Below are 25,425 nucleotides of genomic sequence, written 5' to 3'. Positions count from 1 at the left end.
TAATTGTGCGTGAATCCTTGTTGAACCTACACACTGTATTCCTTCCCCACATTACCACTGACATTTCACATTTTTCTACGTGCCTTTTGTTATTTTCAAGCCCTGGGTACAAATGTCAGGGGACTCAGTTCCACATTTAAGAACTCAAGCTGGCACTAAGGCACACAAAATGGATTTCTAGCTACCTATAGTAAATGTTAACATGGGTATCCTAATGCACCTTATTGATCCTTTATGGAGGATAGTTGGAATATAAACATTCTAGGAGAACTGTGATTGTCAAGAGGGAATCTTGTGCTTTGTTTTAAATCTCCATTCCCCCCAAAAGGAGCCCAGCTTCCAAACTTGAATGTATAAATTGGGGTACTCAAGTTAACATTTACTGTAGGTACCTGAATACTCATTTTATGTACCTTGGTTCCAGTTTGAGTGCTCGAAAGTAGATCTGAGTGCCCTGCCATATGCACTTATGCTTGAAAATTGGGATCCAGTTGTGTCACTTCCTACTCTCAAAACAGGTTAGTAGGATAACGAAAATCTCCACAATGCCTCCTCTGAAACCTGTACCGGAATCACTGTTTGAGTCACATTCACCTCTACTGAATGTCAATGGAATTTCAATAGCGATGTGTATTAGCCCTTCTCCTTTATCATTTTGTTTTCTTTCCTCTCCTCTTGTTCTTTTTTCCTTTCACTTTACAGTCAGCACCAAATACCCTGCAGAAGCGAACTGCTCCGTTTATGGCTAAAATATGCTGATGCAGCGGGGCTTCCTTTAAGCGCTTAATTATTTGATACCTTGAACAAAAGATGCAATGACTATTACATCTTCACTGTGTACTTGATTTCCTTTGTTTATGAGTAAACATGTGCGTGCTTATATCACATATACAATGATTGTCTCTTTGTTCTTCACCTGTAACTTAATGTAAAACTCAAAAAATAACCACATAACATTATATATATATATATTGTTTCATCCATGCAATCATAAGTCTGCAGTTCACACAATGGGAAATAAAAGAAACCCATCAACCTTCTCGGTGCACATTACTTTTGAGAATTGCCACATTCAGAGATGAGTGGAAACAGATGGATAACTGTTAGATGCAGGTAGCAGTAAAACATCAACAATTTGAATTCCCCAAACTTAACTGACATTATAATCTATTAAGGTTTAGCTAAAACTTGAGTCAGCAAATTCTGGGGATTTTTTCTACAGCGCTAGATCACTATGTAATATGCTATATTACTGTAAGTGAAGACATAAAAGCCTGAGGTTGTGCCAAACCTGAATGAGCAACTATTACATGAGCTGTTTGTTAGTATCTGGTCTGTTTGTTAGCCCTGGGACAGAATTTTGGGTTTGACTTTTTGATACTCTTAGACTAATATGTGTAAACAAAGGACAAAGACACTGTGATGTTGCTTCTGCCTAGTCAGATGGATTTGTTAGTGCAATGGGAATAGATAAGAGTAGTTAAAGTGTTACTCAGAGCACACTTTAAGATTGCCTCAACCCCTATCTCAAGGCAAAATCAAGCAACCGGTCAGGAGGGGCGAAAGGTCTTGAGGTTGGTGGGGGGGGGAAGTATAAAACACTAAAAGACCAAAGAAATGCCCGTCCCGGACCGGAGCACAACCTCATTCCTTACCCCTCCCATGGGGTACAAAAAAGGTGGAATGAAGACCCCCAGACCCAAAATGGAACATGACACAAAGTTGTAAGGGGTGGGACTGTGGGCATGCATTTCAAGTATAATTATGTCTCCTGGGGACACTGGGAAACAAGACTCTGCGGCGTCAGAGTTATGGAATACGTGTTTGCTGGAAACTAACCCCAATAGTCTGACGAAGTGGATATTCACCCACGAAAGCTTATGCTCCAATACATTTGTTAGTCTATAAGGTGCCACAGGACTCTTTGTTGCTTTTTACAGATCCAGGCTAACATGGCTACCGCTCTGATACTTAACCCCAATAAACTTCTCATTGTCTACACTTCGGACGTCTGGTCTTCTGCTTTCTGTCCACAAGAACCAGGGGAGAGGGTGAAGAGAAAGCCCTCTAGCACTGTTCAAGGAAACATTTGCTTTGTACACAAACATTTCTTCTTGGGAAATGAGGTTTCCAGGGGTATAACAGTCTAGTCATCCACATAACGCTTGTTAAAACCACAACACATTTCTTCTTTTTCAAGGTTGAAATGAAATGAAATGAAATGAAAACAAGGCTCTGAATTTATAGTAGGAGTTCCTATATAAAGTGATAATAATTACACTTAATTGTCTGCAAGTAACTAATATGAGACTAGGAAGTACATCATTTTTCATACTCATAGATAGTCAATTCAGTGCTATTACCCTAACAAATTAAATGCTAACCGATCCTGAAGTATTAGGACTAATTGTGCACTTATTCATTCCATCTTGTGATTTTTCTGAAGTTACTATGTAAAGTCAATATACACTAAGGGATATTGTAATTAGCATCACTTAATACAATGTGTTAGCAAAATGCCTTCTAGCTTTCCCCTATTATTTATTACTATTATGTATTATTTATTAAGAAAATAAAAAAACATATCCATTAGATTCTGTAGCCATGTTTAAGAACGAACTATCGATTTAAGAGGAAAACATAACCTTTTTTATAGTTATTTTTAAATTAAACTATTTATATATAACTTAATAAATAATACGGTCCCTACTAAGCTATAGATAGGAGATTCTCTCTTAAACACTTTACGTTTTTAGAATAAAGTTTGTAAAATTCTATTATATTGCTATTGGGCCTTAAAGTTTTCATCTTTGTTATCTTCTAAATTTGAATTTTCAAAAGGTGTCTAAATGACTAAGGAGCCTCAGTCCTGTCAACTTTCAACTAGAATAAGGTTCCTAAGTGAATTAAGTACCTTTTGAAAATGTTACCCTAAACCCCATTTTCAGAAGTAACTTAGGTGTCCAAGTCTCATTGAGAATCAGTGGAACTGTGGCTTCTAGATATATATTTATATGGGCCCATTACTGTTGTATCTGAGAACCTCACAATCTTTAATAACGTCCCTCTAATGTAAAGATGTGCTAATATTCCCATTTTACAGATGGCAAATGGAGGCACAGTGACACTAAATAACTTGCCCGCAGTCACAGAGGAAGCCTGTGACACAGCAAGGACTTGACCTAAGGACTCCCAAAAAGCAAAGCTAGTGCCCCCACCACTGAACCAGCTATCCTCATTAAGTCACTTTTGAAAATGGACTCTGGAAATTGCTCCTTGTGATGGCCTGCTACAGCCTGAAGTTGGTAGCCTTCAGCAAGGCACACATCTTCTATCAGGCTTTCAGCACAGATAGTTTTAGGCTGTACTCTGTCACAAGGCAACTTAAGTGGAAATGTTTTAAGCCAAAAAGTATTTGGCTAACTTAGCATTTTTGCATGGTTTCATTATAAATTCACAGTCATGATATTATGGTGAAGGCCGCCATAAAATACATAAACAAAATGTATATTTATCATTATTATTACTGCTTATATGGTGCTTTGAGCTTGAACAGCACTCTAGCTATGTATGCATACTAAACAAGGGCAATCAGCTCTCAAGTCATGATGGGGTCAGGAAGCCATTCCCTATCCCATTTATGGTAGTGTGCACCTGGCTATATGCTTTATGTTGTTAGGGGTTTTTGGCTTTCCCCTGAAGCTTCAGGTAGTAGCCACTGTTGGAAGCAGGATTCCAGGCTTGATGATGACATAGTACATTCTTAATACACCCGCCATTAATTAGTATACGCATTGAGAGAGATGGCCCTTGCTCCCACCTGCCAGAGGTGACCAGTGGTGGTTACACCACACACTCATACAACGCTGCCAAAAAACACCTCTAGAAAAAGTTTGTATTGTCAACATACAATGAGATGGCAAGGCGATAAAACGTATTCTTTTGCAGCATGCACTGCAGCTTATGAGAGCTCTCTTGTAATTCCCACTCCTCCTCCTCCTGTACCACTCTACCTCTGGCTAACTTACAGGAAATAGCACTGTAAACTTTTCTAGTCCCTTTGCACATCACAGATGACAAACTCCAGCTCATTCTTCCTTCCTCTGAGGAAAAATGTGAGGGTTTGTCTGTTAAATGTGTTGGCCTTGAGAAAAATATGGGGAAACTTGACTATAAGGCTAAAAACAGTGAGAACAGAGTCAACGTAGCATCACTGAGCCCTGCTATCCCACCAGCCTGGGTTCCCCTTACTCTGTGCTGCTGTGACAGGCTTTCAAGCCCCCTTCCTGCACACACACAGGTAGGCACACACAGATCAGCTCTGCATGGGAGAGCTCAGTTAAGGAATTGCCCAGCATGCAAGTGCACCCCCCCTCTGGAGTGTAAACCCAAAACTGTAGCGTCTTGTGCTGCACAGAGAACCATACAGCGTAAGCTCATAAAATTCGCCCTCTCCCTCAATGTGGAGAGAGATATGCAACAGCTTTCTGCCCCATGTCTGAGTTCCACATTGGTTTTAGAGACAAAACAAAATAAATTTATTAACTACAAAAGATAGATTTTAAGTGATTATAAGTGATAGCAAACAGATCAAAGCAGATGACCTTAGTAAATAAACAAAAAACGCAAAGTGAGCTTAACATACTAGATAGGTAGGATACAAATTAGCAAATTCTCACCGTGAATGATAAACAGGCTGGCACATTCTTAAGGCACAAGCTGCCTTGGCTTTCTCAGGTTCATACATCCTTCTAGCCTGGGACCATCACTTCCCACAGTTCAGTCTTTGTTCCTCGGGTGTTTCCAGGTGTGTTGTTGTAGGGAGAGTGAGGTCTCCCCATGATGTCATTTTCCCCCTTTTATATCTTCTCCTCACGTTCTGGAAAGCTCTTTTGCTGTGACCTGGGTCAAACATTGCATAGAGCTATCTCTGAGAGGTTTCTATTGTACACAGTTCCTGGGGTAATCCTTGTGCTTGTGTGCATTTCCTCAATAAACCATTAACATTGTTTGACCTTTTTACTGTCATACCTGAAAGGCAGCTTGTGGGTGTTTTCAACCTCACAACATGTTCAATAATACATACATAGCCAAACTTCATAACTTCACATAAGACGATAGCACATACAATCCAACTAGATATTACCGTCTAGCAGATCAAGACTTTTAGACACCTCACAAGGCATACTTTGTATAAGGCATATCCTAATTACATGGCAGTGGTGAATATTGGGGTGCCAGGATGTCACAGTAAATTGCCAAGAGGGCAACAACCAAATGCAGCCGCACCCTCTGCCCAGGCTCGGGGCTTCTGCCTCCTGCCACTCCTGCTGGGGATTTGTAGCCCAGCGGGCCAGCTTGCCTTTATTCTATTCACTGCTTTGCATTATATTCTGTTTTGCATTATATTCAGCAGTAATGCAAGAAACCTACAGGTCTCTATCTTGTAAGACATTAGCTTCAGCAGGTTAGCATAAGGCTCGAGGCTTATAAACTTTGAACAGATAAATGGCCCGATGGAAAACCCCAAGTATTTGGGGAGATGAAAATAGAATTTAAGGTGACATTCTGACCACAGGTACATAAGTCAACTACAGAAGTGTCCTGGCGATGAACTGACGTACACAACATGTACACGAGATATATCTAAGGCTAGCCTGCTTGCTTGCCTATGTATCTTTTCTTATATGTTTCTTATTTTCTTATGGGCTTAATTATTTGTTTTATTAGAATAGGTGTATAGGTTTATATTAGACTATATTTTGGCTGTAATGCAAGGGACTTACAGACCACATCCTGTATGTTGAACTAATGCAAAGTTAACATACATGATATCTGTCACCTAGATAGATGGTGATGAGCATAAGCATAAGATCCATATATGACTGTGACCTTTAACATAAAGGATGTGTTGAAGTACGTTGGCATAGCGGGCTTCCTAAGTTTATACCCTATGAAACTTAACAGGTACACCACAACATGGAAGTTGGAAAGAACCAAAATAACCGTTTGAGACAGAAATAACAAATGTGATACCTAACCTCAAAAGGGCGATGGTAACTAATTGACGTTTATGATAATAAGTTGAAATCATTGATATAGTAATCTATAGAAAAAAGACAGTCCAACATTAGTAAGGTGAGGAAATACAAATAAGGAAAAGGGGGAAAATCCCCTACTGAATATGCATAGAACATAGCGGTGTCAGCATAACATATTATAAAAGTGGCATCCCAGCCTAGGGGCGGTAGGAAAAAGAGATGTAGCCCTTGGGAGGTGCCAGAATGATGGCCACTGGTGATGACGGGGAAGGTGATGGTGATGAGGGCTAACATCTCAGGTTGTTCCACAAGGGATGGTGTGAGTATATGGATGTGCAGATGTACATTCTGTAGTATCTCTATCTACTTTACTGAGTTGAGGTGTTTGTGACTGTGCTAAATAAACTATATTTGTAAATATAAAAGAGTTCCGATAGTGTGAGTGTTGCAACTGTGCACATCGGGGTTCTCAACTATATAATAATTGAAATAATACTGGGCCTGACCTTGGGACAAGAACCTGTCAACCCTCAAAATAATAACTGGGGATTCTTAAGTAATCAACATAATTAATACACAATCTAAAGATCGGGCAACAGGCTTCCTCCGCTGCTCCATCTGGGGCAGCCCTGACTCTGGGCTTCCTCTCCTGGTGGCACCTCCCAGGGCTTGGGGTGATCCAGTAGGAGCTTCTGCCCTGGAGCTTCTTCCAGGGCTGGGGCACCCATTTTTCCTGGGGGTGGGGGCAAATTGGCAGGGGTCCCTGCCTTAATCTGTCTCTGGCATGGACTAGCAGCTAAGAGCCCCTGGCTGGGGCACTCCCAGCAGCATGGGGGAGATCCTAGCCACCTCTGCCTCCAGTAACCTCCTCTAACTGCAGGAAGCTTGGAGGGTATTGCTTTCAGAGCCCAGCACAGAAGTGAGGGTGGCAATCTTGGGACGCCTCTACAAGCTTTGCAACTCCCCGGCCCCCATGATCCCATTTTAGGTCAGGACCCCCACGGTTACAACATTTCAGATATAAACATCTGAAATTGTGAAATTGAAGTAAAGCTTGCCAAAAGTTTTCTTTATAACCCTCAACGCTCCATAGTCTGTAGTTTGAAACTGCCTCTCCCATTTCCTGTAGCAGTGAATGGACACACAATAACTGATTATTAAAATATTTCGAGTACAGTATATCCTCCCTGTGTAACATAAATAGCCCATATACTTTCCTGTTGTCTAGTTATTTTATGTAACAGATGATTTTCTTTATCTTTCTGTTTTCAAGTTAGCTACTTCTTATAATGTCTGGAGCGCCCAATGGTAAATAATATTCTCATGCATCCATGGTCAAGTGTATATCCTTAAGTTAAAATTTGGCTAGCGAGTAATTTATTAAAGAAACACGGTTGACAATTATCCATTTATGTGAGTTGATTATTTCAGGATTATATTGGCTAGTTTCTTTATCTGTTCTTGCACACTATGGAGTAAATAATTCTCCTCCCACTGCTTCCTCCTCTCCCCCTCAAGCTATTTGAAGGATCAATCTGAGTGAAAGTATGAAAATAATTGTTTGCAAGTTCTTTGGGGAGAATTGTCCTCTGGGATCATGTCCATCATATCTGCAGTTATGCATGTCCATCATGTTTCATTTTTTAAACGTACAAATAATGTTTTTTAAGTTCTAAAAATAAATAATTCACTAACAAAAACTTCACTGTTAACCACCCTGTTCTCTTTATGAAGTACATACAGGGGGCTTTATTCTAGCAAACCTCTAGCAGCAGATTCTACAGATTATAGAAGGTCCACAGGGATGGCCCTTCTTTACTGGGAGCAGGAACAAAACAGGTTAGCCTTGGAGCATAGGAGGAAGCTGAAGAACGCAGGGAAGCTGAGCTGCAGAAGATGATAGAGTTCAACATTTTGGAAACAAAGATTTTTTTTTTTTTTTAAGGGATGCAAAGGGGATGGTTATAACAGGACAATGATTGCAGCCTTCATTATGGAAAGAAGAGCAATTTCTCCAATATGTATTTCAAAGATGATGAAATGAAAGAAAAAGAACCCTAAACCAAAATTTATTTTCCCAAAGTCCTAGACTTCAATTTGTTGAGTAATCCATGTATTATAGACTATGCATATATCATATTTCTATCTCATACAGTTCATAACTTAATGTTAAATACAATGCCTCCATAACTATAATCTCAGCTAAAAGCTATAATTTCAGTTAATTTTCCCAGGAGGCTCCCTTGCTCCCCAATGTCTAACCAATATATATTTAAATAGCATTTAACATCTTATAACCCATCTGGAATTCTAGAAGTAAAGGTTATAATCTGTGTAAACTCACTACCCATTACCTTGCATTACTCATTTCAGTGTTGTCTAGTTTCAACTCAGCATACCATAGTATTTATACTGAACATAATTTATGGGTCTGAATCAGATCTCACACCGGTTTTATAGTTGACATGGGTGGTGGTATTCCTGGAAACCAGGAGTAACTGCTGTTCAGTCAGGTCAGAATCAGATGAACAAGCTGCATGTTTGTGTAATGACAACAGCAAGATTTGGTATCAGAGTAGGATCATAGTAACTAGAGACAGAAAAGAATCATAAGCTTTTCTAATTTACCCCCTGCTAGACACTATACTGGATATCTCCAATAGACTATGTATCAGCCATTGAATAGATGACACTCCTAATTTTAAGTTCATAGGCTGGCCAAGGATATTAGCAACTAACTAAAATGCCAGTACCCATGATTTTACGAATCTCATGGAGGAAAAATGGTCAGCTATTTATTTTCCCCATAATGTTACTTTAGGGAATAAAAAGAGTATTAATTTATCTAAAGGGCTTTTTGATAAGCCTGACCCTGGCTATCAGAAAAAGAAAACTCTGTTAGCTCTTTTACATGGCTTGGACACTGTTCCCTCAAAATTAATGGTTACAAAAAGGGGTATATAACTATTTAATAAAAGACTATATTGAAACTTCATTAGGCTCTCGTAAATACTCACCAACCGAGAATACTGGATTTAACAGGTCATTGTCTATGCCTTAGCAAGAAGCAGATTGTCATGGTTGCTAGGGGTAACCCTTAGTTTGAGGCCTGTGGACAGGCCAAAACTGAACAGCTGTGCAGTGCAGAGCTCATACTGAGTGTGAAAGATATGGTGACCGTATATTGACTAAATTTAAACAGAGAGGGCTATGTACTTCCCACCATGGTCGGCCCCAGCACTTAATTTGTATTTATAGCTGGCTTCTCTGCCATCTGTGCATGCTGGCCTTCTCAACATCTCAGAGGAATTGGAGTGGCATTGTTTGAAGATCTGATTAAATAGCCAGGAAAAAGTAATCCATCATTTATAAAGGGAAATGGAGACAGTTACAATAGTATCCCGTAGCTCTTTAGGATTTTGTCTTCATTTTCTTTTACTTTCATTCTAATCCAATGCCAAACACAATAAACACTCACCAAAAGTACAGAATTTACTGACAGCATTTGAACATCTAGGTGGAAACAGTAATGAATTATCCCATTTCCTTTAGACTGGTCCTATTGAGAAATAAAACTACATTACAGTTCACGATGGCCCCTTTTCTCCAAGGTTGCACCTGTCTAAATATATTCCAGAAGCATGAGCTAAATGCAAGATTCAGCTTTAAAAAAAAAATCAAACCCTTCCCCCCACAAAAAAACCTCTTTTCCCCCTATTATGATGTTTAATCGGGATGAACTTATTTTTAGGTACCATTATATCATTCTGATCCCAGCTGCCCATCTTAAATATCAGTGGGGTTATGTGCTATGTATAGTTACTGTGCCAAGGTTTTTTTCTTTAAGCACCTTCTTATGTTCATGTTTCCCCCAAAGGAAAGGTAGCACCTTTTCTAGCCATTGGTGACTCTGCACAGAAGGAGAGAAATACTCATCTGGCTTGATTCTGCACTGTGCGGGTGTACAGTGCTGAGCGCATAAAGGCCAAGTAAAAAGTGATGAGCCATACAGGGAGCACAAGGGTAGCCTGATCCTGCTGTGCAGACATCCAGTCTATTAATAGCATGAGTCAGGTCTAAGAGGAGAGTTGCACAGTGAAGCGTCTCATTAGCACAATGAGGATGAAAATCATGCCGCTGTCCAGGGTTCCCATTAAGCAATGTCATTGCGTAGCTGCATCCCCTGGTAGCAGGCACAGTTCACAGTAGGGAATTATTGCACAAGGAAGCTGGCTCGGGGTGCGGGCTGGGAAGTAATCCATGCCTTCCCCAGATGCTGCTGGTGTTTCATTTTGGACATGGGTTGGTCGGAGAAAGAATGAGTGAATGAAGGAGGGATTGGATAGCAAGGGAGAGGGAATGGGAGTGACAAACTGCTAAGAGGTTTAAAATTTGAGCTCAGGCAGTCATTCATTCTGTACTCAGGAACAAACATAGAGAAAGGACATTGGTCCTGTTCCCTTTTCTGTTTACCGTGTGTACTTGTTGTAAGGGAAATGCTATGCCAGGGACTGGAGACTTACAACTACTCAGTGAGGAGCATTGGACCTAGCAGTTAACCTTGGTTGTGCCCACCTGGAGTTACCGCTTGCATTTGCATTGCAGTGCAACTACCTGGCATATTACTGCCCACAGGACAAAGGCTTGCAGCATCAAAGCCTTTCAGGAAATCAATGGTCTTTAACAACACATTACAATGTTATTAGAGTGTTCCATATTACTGGTCCAAAGCACTACAGTGGGTGGGCGTGTTACTGCAGTTATTGGCCATTATTGGAGAATGCTGGTTTTTCAAATAATGGCAGAGTTTAAGTAAAGCTTAACAATTTAAAAATAATTCTGTGCACACTTTTCAAAACAAATTCTATAGCATGGGCTATAGAACAGGTCAAACAAGATGATCAAAATGGTCCCTTCTGGTTTTAAAATCTATCAACAACTATGAACTACCAATTTTCTACTTTTTCCAGTCCAGGTCAGGGTGTGAACGAACTATGGCTGCATCTACGCTACAAGCTAGGGTGGTGATTCCCAGCTCGCAAAGACATACCTGTGCTAGCTCTCATCAAGCCAGCATGCTAAAAATAGTAGCATAGTTATGACCGAATGGGCAGCCACCCCAAATATGTACCTATGGGGTCCAGGTGGGTTTGTACTGGAGGCGTCTAGCCCATGACACTCCTCATCACTTGTCATACTACCACAGCTACACTGCTATTTTTAGTGAGAGCTAGCACAAGTATTTCTACTGGGCTGGGAATCACATCCCTAGCTCCAAGTGTAGATGTAGCCTATAGTTCTGAATATTCCACAATTCTACATAATTAACAAATACAGCAGAACCCACTTCAAGTAAACGACTATCCTATAAAACACAGAAAGCACCTTAAAGGCATTTATAAATGTTTTACCTTATCTGGTTTAAAATGAATACATCATTTTTATGTATTTACAGTTTATTATTCCATAAAGAAACAAACCCCACCAGTATTGTCACAAGAAAGGACAGATTATAATTCTTGTGAAACTATTCATTTCTGTGCCACAGAAACACACCTTTGTTCCCTTGATGTATAAGAGACACCAGCCTTTCAATCAGGACTCTTTGCTACCCCCGCCATCACAGTGCTAAATTTTATCTACCTTTTCCCCTATGACAAATATTCTGAGTGTTCAATGTGGAGCCATACAGTATTTTATTCTCCACTCCATATGGACTGTTTCTTCCATCCCCCCCCCCCCACACACACACACACTCTCCCCCTGGCCCTTTATAATCCCCAGCCTCTTCTCATATTTCAGCAAGATGAACCCTGTGGTTGAAAGCGAAGACACCGTCTTTGATTTTTCATGCTGAGATTTTGACCTCCAGTGTCACTTCTGGGATGCACCTAGCATCTGTAATTGTCCCAGTGACAGAGAGTCTCAAGGTTACACCAAGACAGACCTGCGTCTCCCCTAGTGCTAAGAAGGAACACGCTGTTATAAGTCAAGCCATCTAGCTAGCTAAATATTTTTTAACATGCCTGAGAATGAAGGTGGGGCGGGGGGGAGAAGAGGAGAATAGTAGGTGCCCAACTAGGATTTATGCTAATTGTATTAATCGCTGATATGATTCTCTGTGTCCTTTGTATCTTACCCGGCTCAGGGATGATTAGCTGTGCACTGGTCTGTGCATTCCCAGCATCATTTTCAGCTACACACTGGTAAAAACCTTCATCTGACTTTACGAGGCCCAGAATCCGCAAGTTGCTGCCACCCTAGAGAGACAAAGAGGGGAGAGGGGAAGGAGAGGGAAATAATTAGACAAAACTGTCAAACTGAACATCACTTGCTAAGGAGCTTCAACAATATTTTGTTTGTGAAACAAGAGCAGAGAGTATTGGGAAACCTCAGCCTCCGTTCATATTGTCTTTGACTCCAGTGGATTGTAATAAAATGCACGTTCATTGGAATACTTTTGTTCTCTTTGCACCACTCTGTTACAAGGATGGTGCTTGTGCCCTTATTCACTCGGATACAGAGGAGGGCCAGCCCAACACCCTATGCTACAGTTAAACCCCATATTAAAAGCTAGAGTGGGACTTGAGTGGTGAATAGGGCTTTGTATTGGCTCTTTGCAGCAGGGGAGATATAAAAGAACTTCCAACTTTTGTACCTGGTGTACAAACAGCATTCTGAAGGTCAGATCCTACATCATGACATGAGACTCAAAGACCTGCAGCAACAGAAGAGTTACTCAATGTGTGTTGCTGGTGCGCAGGATTTCAGTTTTAGCTGCTGCTAGCACAAGCAGAATTAAGTGACGTGGCAAATGTTGGCTTCTAAGGGACAATTATTTGCATAAGAAAAGGCTGCAAGAGAGATTCCCTTGCTATAAATATTTCTTCAGGAAATAAAAATTGAAAGGATAATTCCCCTCCCCATTATAATAATAATAAAGGGACTTGCCATTCTTTGGCAAGTACATTTATTGCTGTCTGATCCTCCTCATAACAAAAAGTGATGCTGCATAAAGTAACACGAACTTGTGATTCCATATAACTGAGTAAATCTTCTCCACAAGAAAAATATGGTAAAAACCAACCTTTATTCATTGGAAGATGTTTAATTTACAGGAACGTAGTCCATTTTATTGATTAGAATGTGCATTCACTAGGAAATTGGCACTAAATATTGCAATCTGATCTATATGAATGAGACATGCTAACCTTCTTATGCCAAAGTCATCAAAAGAAAAATATTATCTCATGGCCTGTGGATATTTTTATCATGCTGTAACAAAAGATAGACATATTAGGGACGGGATTTTCCGAAGCATTCTGCAGGGTCTCAACTCTGCTCCCACTGAAATCAATGATAACACTCTCGTTGACTTTCATGAGAGTAGTTAGGCCAATGCTTTTGAAAATTCCACCATTGATGTTTAACTTTTAATGCCTCACATATAATGCTATTTGTGTAATAAAAGATGGGAATGTGACATATCACACTATCAATTATGTGCTTTGGCGACAAAATTGTATACATGTCAAATGACCATTATCATTATTAATTTAACTGTGGTGAAAATACTTTGCATTTGAAGAACCTGATGGATCGTCACTGAAAGATCAAGTTCTGCAAATATGTTCTAAAACAGATTTGAAAAAAATGTAGGGAGGGATGCCAGCTGAATGTCATATCTGTGGCAGAAATATCTATTTCACTTTTAACTCCAAATGAAATTACACAGGGAAAGAAAATGCTAAGAAACTGCAAGATCTGCACACAACTGTGAATTCCAGATGGCATTTGTTAGCTTCCTTTTAAGATATCTACCTTTCTCACTTATGATTACTTAAAATGTGTACAGTAGTGTATCCTTAAAACAGAGGCTTGAGGATATTAAGCCCTGTTTCCCCTTTGTCCGAGTTTATCCCCATTGTTGCATTGTGGCTCACAGCCTGTTTTCTCTACCCCTTTGCTCATGCAAATGTGTGAAGTATCACTAACCTCCATTGTAATTGTTGATCCGCTATCTTCAAATTTAAACATATCTATTTTTAAAAGAACAGACTAAGAAGGTGTGCATTTAACAATAAGCACAGTTGATGATTGCCCACTGTTGTATTCTTCATCCTCCCACATTCACTTCCTTCCCTTTGTCATCCCTTACTAACTTATGTCTGAAAGTGTAATTTCTTCAGAGCGTGGAGTCATCATTTTTTGTCTGTAGTAAAGCATCATACGTGACGCTGATGGCACTTTATCAATAACAGGTGATAAATAATAACAATTTAATTGAAAATGTGACATGAAGTTATGGTCAATGTTCTGTGCTTGAGGAGATCCTTAACAAAAATCTAAACCACTGTTGAACGAAAGAGTAAGGGCCTGATCCAAATCCCAGTGGAATCAGTGGGAAGACTTCAATGGGCTTTGCGTCAGACTGTTAGAGCATTCTGGTGCCATATCCCCTTTGTCCACCAGGAGGCAAGAGAGATTTGATCTGTTTTGCTGAGATGTTTCCTGCTTCTGCTAAACTAGTTAAAACACTGGTTATGAAAAGAATGAACAAATCAGAAATAAAAACATACTTTAAGTCAAATAGTGAATTTGCAATGACAAAAGTCAGATAATTACCACTATCTGAAAATAATCACTAGGAATGACCACTTCTCCATTCTTGATCCAATCCACGGTAGGGACAGGCTTACCAGAGACAGCACATTCAAACTCAATGTCCATACTTTCATAGGCATAGAGGTTTGAAGGGTGATTTAAAAACCATGGAGGAACTGCAAGGGGAGAGATAAAAACCAAAACAAGTAGTGAGTGGATGTGAATGTAAATTTAGCAACCCAATAATTTCACTAGACCTGGAAAATATTAGATAGAAATAGAAAACATATCTGCAAATCAAATTATTTCCCCAAACCCTCAGGTTTAAAAAAAAAATCAATCAAATACTAGGGAAAACATTTATTTTAGTGAATACTGTTTAACACTCATATGATTTTTGCAAAAAAAGGAAGCTTGAGAACCCAGTATGGAAAGTATGTAAGATTTGTGTGAAATATACACAATAAGCACCTTGAGTAACCAGGGGCCTGATCCAAAGCTCATTCAATGGATCAGGTACCAAAAGCATGCACAAACGTGACGTGCACATTAATATGCAGGTAGGTAGCTTTTAGACAAGTACCCTGACTATCAGTGCAGAATGAAGTATATTTAGGCTTGAGAAAACAGTTTCATATAACCAAGTGGAACTTGTGACTGGGTTTACAAAATATGAGGATTTCACTAATAAGAATGAATTTTGTCCATGATGATTGAAAGAAGAAACAATCTGAATTATCTTTGCTGAAGACAAATTCTTATTAAGATAGCAATTATCTGTTGCCTTGTATTACTATAATGTATTCCCACTTTTGCAGTATGGTATACGATATGCTAATTTAATTTAATTTCATCATTACCATAATACTGGTATGATGGAGATTTGCAATTTGAGGAAAACTGCTAATAACATCAAATTTCTAATGATCTCCCTGTCACAGAAAAAACAATTCACATACAGTTCATCAGCTTTCACAGGGGAACAATGTTCACTATTTTGAATATTCATAGTTGCTAGGAAGCCAGATTACATTCATTCCTAGGTAGCATCCATGACTTCTCGTTTGAACAGAAAATGCAATTGTATTTCTCAAGCAACCATTTCCAATGTCTGATTTATAATGTATCCAAATCCATTAAAGGGGTGGGGGGAGAACAACTGACATGAAAAGACTGTTCACGTTGCGAAAATCAAGCACTCAAAAGTTAGAAAATATCAGAAATAATTTGACTCCTTGTGCTTATACATTATGATTCTGTATTTAATTAAATGACCACAGGTCTCCTGATTCTTTTAGTGCACAGAATGGATGTGACTCACTTTATTAGCTGTTATTCAGTATTTTGTTTTCTCCTCATTGTTCAACATGTGGCCCTGTGCCTTTTTATTATTTATTCAGCATACGCAGTCTGGTCAAGACAAGCCACAGTGTTCTTATCAAGGATGTTCAAGGCACAAAGACCTCAGTTGCAATTCTCAACAATGTGTGTCATAGCTTGTGGCTGCCCACATTGACATAGTGGATTGTCTCTAAACCACTACCAAAATTCCACTGCAGGCTTATTTACTGCATATTATTAAGACCCAGACCTTACAAATTTCCTCCTGGGCTTTTCTACGGCACTCATCACTATAATTTCTGTGCATTTCAAATTAATGAATTAATTTTCATAACATCCCTGTGAGGTGAGGATCCCCATTTCACAGACGGGGAGCTGCAATACCAAGGAATTAAAGGTCAAAAGTGTCCAATAATTTTGATTGCCCAACTTGCGATCTGATTTTTTCAGAGTACACAGCACTATATAGCACTTTACATGTTTAAAACTCAGCTCTCACGGATGGTCTATTGCAGTTGTGAGTGCTCAGCACTTCTGCAAATTAGACCTCAGGGTCTCAAGTTGGCCACCCATAAAATGAAGAACACTGTGGCCACCTGTGAAAAGTTTTGCTTAAGTGACTAATCCAAAACCACATAGGAAATCTGTGGCAGGCAGAGATAGAATCCAATTCTCCAGGGTGGCATTTAATTGCCTTAGCCATGAGTCCATCCTTACTCTTCCTGCAATCTCCTGCCTCACTTACTACATACCTTCAACTTGTGCAACAAAGGAAGTAATGTTGTGACTCAGGAATCCTATGTTCCACTGCAGGTTCTGAGAGGAATATTATGTAGAAGTTATAGACTCTTCTGCCCAGGACGCTTGAAACCCTCAGAATCTCTCACCATAACAGCAACTCCTATCAGACCTGATAAGCTCACTACATCTAACATGACACTTTGATATCATTTATCCCCAGATAATGTCATTAAGGGATTAAATGAAAGCCACAGTGACACACTAGTCATCATAAGGATTGTGAGATGTATCTATAGATGGTGTGTACGTTATAGAGGGGTAGCCGTGTTAGTCTGTATCAACAAAAACAACGAGGAGTTGAAGTGGGTTATAGCCAACAAAAGCTTATGCCCAAATAAATTTGTTAGTCTCTAAGGTGCCACAAGGACTCCTCATTGTTTTTGTGTAAGTTATGTGTACCTACTAAAATATATTTTAAACCATGTAACAAGGCAAAGGTAATAAACAAATTTTCTGCCAGACAAAAGCATGTCTATTCACCTACTCCTATCTTTGATGTAAACTAAGCATTGTAAGCCAAACACAATAGGAGCTACATTTGCATTTCAAGTCACCATGAGGATATGATGTCAACACTGGGGTCAGCACATGGGAGAATAAACAACAGAAGGGCTCTTCAAAGGTTTACTGGACTATAACTAGGGGACAAGTAAAGCACTTTGTTATCCAATCATGGAGGAAATCCTTTGAATGGTATGGGTGGTTCATGAAAACTTGGATCCTGGTTATGACTGAAAACCAGAAGCTGTGTCAAAGACTGAACTCTTGGGACAAAATCTACTTTATTAAATAGGAGTAAACCATATTTTGTAAACCATTAATAAGTGTAGACCTAGGACTGCATTTTATGTTTTTTCATTATATGCGTAAACATTTCTGTATCCTTACTCATTCTTTCTTAAATCTTAATCTCTGATAATAAATGTAGGATTGTTTCACTATAGCCATATATATCCATGATCTGGAGTTGTACCAATCAAGCTGTGTGTACGCTGTTCTCTCGGGACTCACAAATTACTGTGAGTGTCCAGTGATAGGAGCTGGACATTACAGATGGATGCTTCAGAGAAGCTTGGAGACTGGGATACACCAGATGTTAACCTGCAAGGCAAAGTAAGAGCTGGCAGATCCATGAGGAGATTATTTGGGTGACTAATTAGCTGGTGGTGTCAGGGAGCTGACACCCAGTTTAGCACCAGCAAGTCTCTCTCTCTCTCTCTCTCGCCAAAATGGGGGGTAACATGATGACTCACTATCCCGGGCACCTCGAGATGTGTTACACCCCTCTAGCCTGTCCTTGTCCTTTTCCCAGTTTCTTCTCTACCTCCCCCGCAGCTCAGTCAGGGTGCTTAATGATCAGGGATATCTAAAAGAACAAGGCCCAGAACCAGGGTAGCTAATGTAATCCCAATTTTTTAAAAAGATTCCAGCGCTGATTCTGACACTTACAGGCTGGTAAGTCTAACTTCACTACCAGGCAAATTGATCAAAACTATAGGAAAGAACCCAATTATCTGAGACACAGATAAACATGATATGTTGGGGAGGAGTCAGCATAGCTTTTGTAAGGGCAATCATGCCTCACCAGCTATTAGAATTCTTAGAGGCTGTCAACAAGCATGTGGACCCGGGTAATCCAGTGGATATAGTGTACTTGGACTTTCAGAAAGTCTTTGACATTGTCCTTCACCATAGGCCCTTAAACAAACTAAGCAGTCATGGGATAAGAGGGAAGGCCTTCTTATGGATCAGTAACTGTTTAAAAGATAAGAAACAAAGGGTAGGAATAAATGCTCATTTTTCACGATGGAGAGAGGTAAATAGAGTGGTCCCCTAAGGATCTGTACTTGGACCTGTGATATTCAACATATTCATAAATGATCTGGAAAACAGGGTAAACAGTGAGGTGGCAAAAACTGGAGATGATACAAAATTACTCAAGATTGTTAAGTCTAAAGCTGAATGTGAAGAGTTACAAAAGGATCTCACTAAATGGGGTGACTGGATGACAAAATAGCAGACGAGATTCTATGTTGATATGTGCAAAGTAATGCACATTGGAAAAAATAATCCCAACTTTACATACAAGTGGACAGTGTCTACGTTTGCTGTTACAACTCAAGAAAGGTCTTGGAGTCATTGTGGATAGTTCCCTGAAAAGATTTACTCAGTGTGCAGTTGCAGTCAAAAAAGCTAACAGAATGCTAGGAACCATTAGGAAAGACACAGATACTAAAACACAAAATATTATAATTCCACTATATCAATCCATGGTACGCCCACACCTTGAATACTTTGTTCATCCCATCTCATTGGGAAAAGTACAGAGAAGGGCAACTAGAAGGATTAGAAGTATGGAACAGCTTCCATATGAGGAGGGATATAAAAAACTGGGGCTGTTTGGTTTAGAAAAGAGATGACTAAGGGGGAATATGGTAGAGGACTGTAAAATCATGAATGGTGTGGAGAAAGTGAATAGGGAAGTGTTTTTTTACCCCATCACATAACAAGAACTACAGGTCACTCAATGAAATTAATAGGCAGCAAGTTTAAGACAAACATAAGGAAGTACTTCTTCACACAATGCACAGTTAACCTGTGAAACTCATTGCCATGGGATGTTCTGAAAACCGAAAGTATAACTGGGTTCAAAAAGAATTAGATAAGTTCATCAATGGCTATTAGTTAAGATGATCAGGAATGCAACCCCATGCTATGGGTGTTCCTAAACCTCCAACTGCCAGAACCTGGGAGCAGATGACAGGGGATGGATCACTCGAAAGTGCCCTATTATGTTCATTCCCTCTGAAGCATCTGGCACCGGACAATGTCAGAAGACAGGATACTGGGCTAGATGTTCTGATCAAGAACCATGGCTCTTCTCTGGTATAAGAGAATGCTCTGCTGGAAGAGCAAAGCTCATTTATGCAGGACTCAGATCTTTCTGAGGGGCCATCGAAGGATGGAATGACCTCCTGCAGCATCTCAGAACTACCACCACACATCTCACCATTTTTCACTCCAAGTGCGAGGCATTCTTTAATAAAAACACACAGCAGCAGAAGCTTTTTTAATCCACAGACTATTTCCTCCTCACAAGAGGGAGAGAGAAAGAAGAACTACATGGGGCAGATGCTTCTTTTTAATGAACTCTTGGTAGGCAATCATATACCCCAATGATAGATTAGAATAGGGTTACCATATTTGAACATTCAAAAAAAGAGGAGACTCCACGGGGGTCACCGGCCTGGCCCCAACTCCACCATTTCCCTGCCCCCATTCCAACCCCTTCCCGAAAGTTCCCACCCCAATTCTGCCCCCTCCCTGTCCCATTGGACCCCTTCCCCAAATCCCCTCCCCGGCCCCGTCTCCTCCCCTGAGCACGCCACATTCTCCCTTCTGCCCCCTCCCTCCCAGCGCTGGGAGCTAGGGGGGAAAGCGGGAACTCTCTGGAGTGATCAACATTCACTTTCTTTCTTGAATGATCAACATTCACTCTCTTTCTTGAATGATCAACTCTTCTTTGGGGAAAAATAATAATGGCGAAATCCCGGATGTTTTTAGATATTTAAAAATTCCTCCAAGACGGCAATTTAAGAACCAAAAACCTGGACATGTCTGGTAAAATATGGACATATGGTAACCCTAAATGATTAGAATAGAAAATAGGTTCTTCTCTCCTTCCTTTTTTTCTCCTCTCTCTACCTTTTTTTACTTTTCCTATTTCTTCTGTTCTTTTCAGAAGAAATGAAACAGAATTAATCTCCCAGAACACTGGCAGGAGAATGGAAGGGATACAGGTACATACTGGGCCACATGCAATACTGTACATTACTTTAATACACAGGATTGTTGAACAGAGAACAGAAATATCATATTTACCAAAGTATAGTATAAAAAGAACTAGTAGCATCCACAATCTTTAATTTTGTGAAAGCTTCTTAGAGTCAGTTTCATGTCATGCTTACCAAAATACAGATGTGATATTGTATAGTTGTAGATAAGGTATTTATTTTAATCCTTCACCAATTATGTAGTCATAGTGATAAATTAAACTAAACTGATTCCAAAGCACAGATTCATGGTCAGAAATAAATTAACCCCAAGTCCAGCAAACCTCAATTTTTAATCAGAGCTCCCATACACTTCACATTACCTCCAGCGAGAGGCAATAATATTTACTTGCTAAAAATCAGTGACAAATCATTTTTCAATTCACTTTAGGAACACTGAATCGGTGTTTTGAATGAATGAGGAACAAAATCTTTTATAACTTCCCAACTCAAATCTGTAGAAGGGGAACAACATGAGGGCGAGCCATGAGACTGCTCTAAAGAATAATTTTGTAAGGCTTTTCTATTTATATGAGCAGATAGACTTGTGCAATACAGTCAAGAATAGATGTTCACGTGTTTCGCCTACTTGTAAGTAACTAGAAACCATCTTTTAATTCTGGTCTAGGAAGTGGCATCAATGAACCAAAGGCTCCTTTTTTCCACTCCATCTTCTGTTCTTTAGTCTATGTAAGGTTACATTTCCATTGCTTTGAAATTCCAAGTTTTTCCACTAGCATTTCAGAATGATCTACTAGAACTTTTCTCCCTAGCACTTCACAGTGATATATCAAGTACAATAGACAGCCTACAATGCAACATATGTTTTGCTCTATACTGCAGGAACATTCAGGAGCATGTGGGCAGTTAATATCATAGTGATACAGTGTTGTCTAGTGCAGTGGTTCTCAAATTGTGGTCCACGGACCACCAGTGGTCCGCAAACTCCATTCAGGTGGTCCATAGATAGTTCCCTCTAAGGTGCATGCCTGGGCAGCCACACACGGGAGAATGAAGGGCCACCCACCTAATTAGTGGAGCCATGCAGGCGTAGCTCCACTAATTAGGTACATGGACCCTGGAGAAGATGCACATGTAAGGTGAGGTGGTGGCCTTGGTGGGGAATAAAGGGTAGATGGGAGGGGGGCAGTGGGGTGAGAAAGGGGGCAGGGGGAATTTGGGACATGCAGGGCTACGGCGGCTAGAGAAACAAGTGACTTGCCCCAGCTCCAGGGCTGTGGCTGCCAGGGAGAGACCCCCCTCCTTTCCAGCCTAGCTCGGGAGCTGCTGCGGTGGGAGAGAGAGCAAGAGACCCCCCCCTCCTTCCCAGTCCAATCTGGGGGGCTGCCGTGGCAGGGAAGAGAGAGCACATCCATCACATTAGAAAGATAAGACTACTGATATTAAAATATGTGTTGTGTGCTTTTATTTGTAGAACAAAAAAACATTAATTATTATTATTATTATTATTATCCAAAATGTTTTACAATAGTTAGCTAACGGTACAAATAACATTTGGAAAGATTATTAAGCGGTCCACCGAGACCCTCAGCAATTTTCAAGTGATCCGTGAAAAAAAAGTTTGAGAACCACTAGTCTAATGGGTGGGTAAATTGACTGGACTTCTATGATATTTTGACAGCTGTACTATTGACTCACTTTGTTACCTTGAGCAAGTCACATTATCTCTCTATTGGTGTTTACCTACATTATACATAGGTATACACACACACACACACACACACACACACACTGGGGGGGGGGGAAGGGGTATTATTGCCTAGAAGAGTGGTGCAAACTTTTGTTAATTAAACATATAAACCATTTTGAGTTTCTAAGATGAAAGATGTTCTTAGTACAATGTTATTATTATTAGAGCTGTTGATTTTTACCATTGCTTTTGTTCCTAAAAGTCAGTGCATATTTAAAAAAACTCCATGCACTATTTTGTGGCTGGTTTTGTTTGGTTCTTGTAAGTGTGTGAGAGTAAGCTTGCATAGTTCACAATATGGTACATGCACTGTGCGTTTGTGAATAACAAATGACAAAGAGTGGATGGGTTTTCATGTGTAGTTTGCTATTTCCCAATTTTGAGCCTATGGCAGATATATAAAGAACATAGTAATATTCAGAGCCCAGGCAATGTTTGGAGCTTTCAGGATTTCTATTGTGGCTTATAAAAGGAGAGCTAACAAAATCACTAGCCTCTCCTGACTGGTACTTGCCGCTGTCTCTGTGCAGTGGGAGAATATCATAAGATTGTCTCAGTTAGAATATCAGTGGCTCAAAGGTGCCACACCAGGTCCACAAGGCAGCCCTGCTTTGCCTTATCCAACTCACACATTCAGCAGCACTGAAGCAATTAATTTATTACTAAAATTAGGAGTTTCAAAATAGTTGCTGTCACTGTTCTTGTCAATCAGAAAATCTGACTGAACGTCCATGCCAGCTAAGTCTCACCCAGGACTTTGGGCGACCCTGTGTGGTGATTCTAGACAGCATAGGCTGCATTCAGTGCTAGACTGGCAGTTAAAAAGTGAGAACCACAAGGTCCATATCCAGAGTCCTACATCAAATATCCCCTCCTCTATAGCCATTACAACAGAGTCCTGAATCTCCTCAGCCACAAAGGATGCTGCACCTTGGTGTTATTTGTGTACTTAACATAAACTGATTATTTAAAGTGGAAACATCAAAGTGGGTGAAATAGCCCATTCTACAATGAACCCTATTACCTGCCATCATAATGAGTTTGCTAGAGTATATTCCACTTGGCATTGGGAATAGGGTTTTAAATGTAAACACTTATACACAAATAGTAAAGTATTGGATTTCTGGGCCTTGTAAATATCTTAACATGGCATGATGACACTCAAACCCCCTCCACCCCCCCAAAAAACCAGGTCACTTAGTAGTTTGCAGTTATAGTTTCTATTAGCTGCACGTATAATATTTTATCAAAAACTAACTGCTATTGTATCCATTTTTTTTATTTTGTGGTTAACTAAATAATCGGTCATTATTATTCTTTGAATTGTGGTAGCACCTAGTGTCCCTAGTACTATTGTGCTAGGCACTGTACAAACAAAAAATAGAAAGACATCCCTAGCCCAAAGTAAGAGCCAACAGACGGATCCAACAAAATGAAGGGGGAAGGAGAGGGGAGTGCAAGATAATAATGAGATAAGTTGAATTGACTGCAGAGAGCTGGGAGAGATTTAGACCCACTTATCGTCAAAGGATGAGTCTCCGAAAGAAAGCAATCCACTACTTTCATACTGACCTTTGCAACTTATAAAGATAAAGCTTTTGACCAATGCAGCTATCTTTCATGGGCCAAATTCTGCCTTGATCCCTACTGGGCTGCTGGGGTTTTATGTCAGATTTTGGCCTAATCACTTTACACATAAATGGTTACCCTCCTATCACCTTCTGGTATCTTAGCTATAGCAGCAATGACAGTTCAAGGAATGTACAGGAGTTTAACCCTGAAGACCATGCAGTGTGTATATCAGTAACATCCCGAAAGTCACCCCCAGAAGTTACTGGTTTTCACACACAAAGATCATAATTTGACCTGGCCCCTGCAACACTGCAGATGCAACTTTCAAGCTGATGCTTTAGGCACCAGTTGACACTGTGTAGGTGATGTGTAAGGTGTTGTAAAATAGACATTGTTACATTTGTATAGACTCAATGGGTCAAATTCAGAGGAGATCGGTGAGAATGTAAATTACAGATTGGTATGTGGGTGAGACACTGAGAAAGCAAGGAAATCGAACCGATTCTAAATTGCTGCAACACACACCCTGAGGGGATCAGAAGAAGATATAATATACAGTAGCTTAGGCTCATCTCCAAATTTGGTCTCGTGATTGTAGTCACTGTCAGTTTTCAGGGACTTCTCAACGTGAGCAGAACTACAAATGGATGCATCGTCATTTGCAGGCGGCACCACAGATAGTGAGTAAGCGCTACTTTCAAACTTTTTCGCACTGCTTTAAAACTTGACTTAAATTAGGCAGCTGGAGTGCTGAGACCACTTCCTACCCTGTTGACTAATACTGTCTCATTGTTTCCTAGTGCCCCCCTATCTGTCATATCCACCTGCTGTCTCTTGTCTTATACTTAGACTGTAGAGAAACAAGGTGGGTAAGGTAATCTCTTTTATTGGACCAACTTCTGTTGGTGAGCAAGACAAGCTTTTGAGCTTCAACTGACCTGAAGAAGAGCTCTGTGTAACCTCGAAAGCTTGTCATGCTCACCAACAGAAGCTGGTGCAATAAAAGATATTGCCTCACCCACCTTATCTCTCTAATATCCTGGGACCAACACAGCTACAACACCACTGTATACATACTTAGACTGTAAGCATTTTGGGAGTGATACCACCTTTTTGTTGTGTGTTTGTACAGCGCCTGTCACAATGGGGACTTGATCCATGACTGGGGCTCCCAGGTGATTCCACAATAGAAAGAACACATAATAATAAAAGAGAAAAAGGAAATGCCTCCTGTGATTTGTTTTTCATATAAAAAATTCTGTATTAAGGGAAACATTGGTGAGTAAATTCTAATTAAAGCAATTTGTGGGGTTTTGTTTTGTTTTGTTTTAACTGGAGTTGAGAGAAAAACACAGAGAGAAAATTTAGTGAATGTAGCTACCTCCGAAGTCAGAGGGAAGTGCGCGCACTTATATCAGGGTTGCATCTTGGTCAAGGAAACAGCAAGAAGATACAAGATGTTTAACTGGATATAAGAGAGTTGAAGGACAAAAATGGGATAAGAGGAAAATATATTCATCTA

The 25,425-nt window shown here is 40.0% G+C and overlaps 1 protein-coding gene across 1 annotated transcript in view; it reads right to left on the bottom strand.

Annotated features, from left to right (window-relative positions):
- The window catches only part of DCC (DCC netrin 1 receptor), a 945,550-nt gene that overhangs the window by 354,576 nt on the left and 565,549 nt on the right, over nucleotides 1-25,425 (bottom strand). The window contains exons 6-7 of the mRNA XM_008166035.4: nucleotides 14,667-14,821; nucleotides 12,181-12,301 (exon numbers count right to left, since the gene is read on the bottom strand). Coding sequence (XP_008164257.2) covers nucleotides 12,181-12,301; nucleotides 14,667-14,821 — 276 coding nt within the window. The remainder of the gene's footprint in view (nucleotides 1-12,180; nucleotides 12,302-14,666; nucleotides 14,822-25,425) is intronic.

The sequence above is a fragment of the Chrysemys picta genome, chromosome 6, assembly GCF_011386835.1.
Source record: "Chrysemys picta bellii isolate R12L10 chromosome 6, ASM1138683v2, whole genome shotgun sequence".
Lineage (NCBI taxonomy): Eukaryota > Metazoa > Chordata > Testudines > Emydidae > Chrysemys > Chrysemys picta.
The sequence above is the reverse complement of the archived record's forward strand: the minus strand, read 5'-3'. Positions and strand labels throughout refer to the sequence as shown.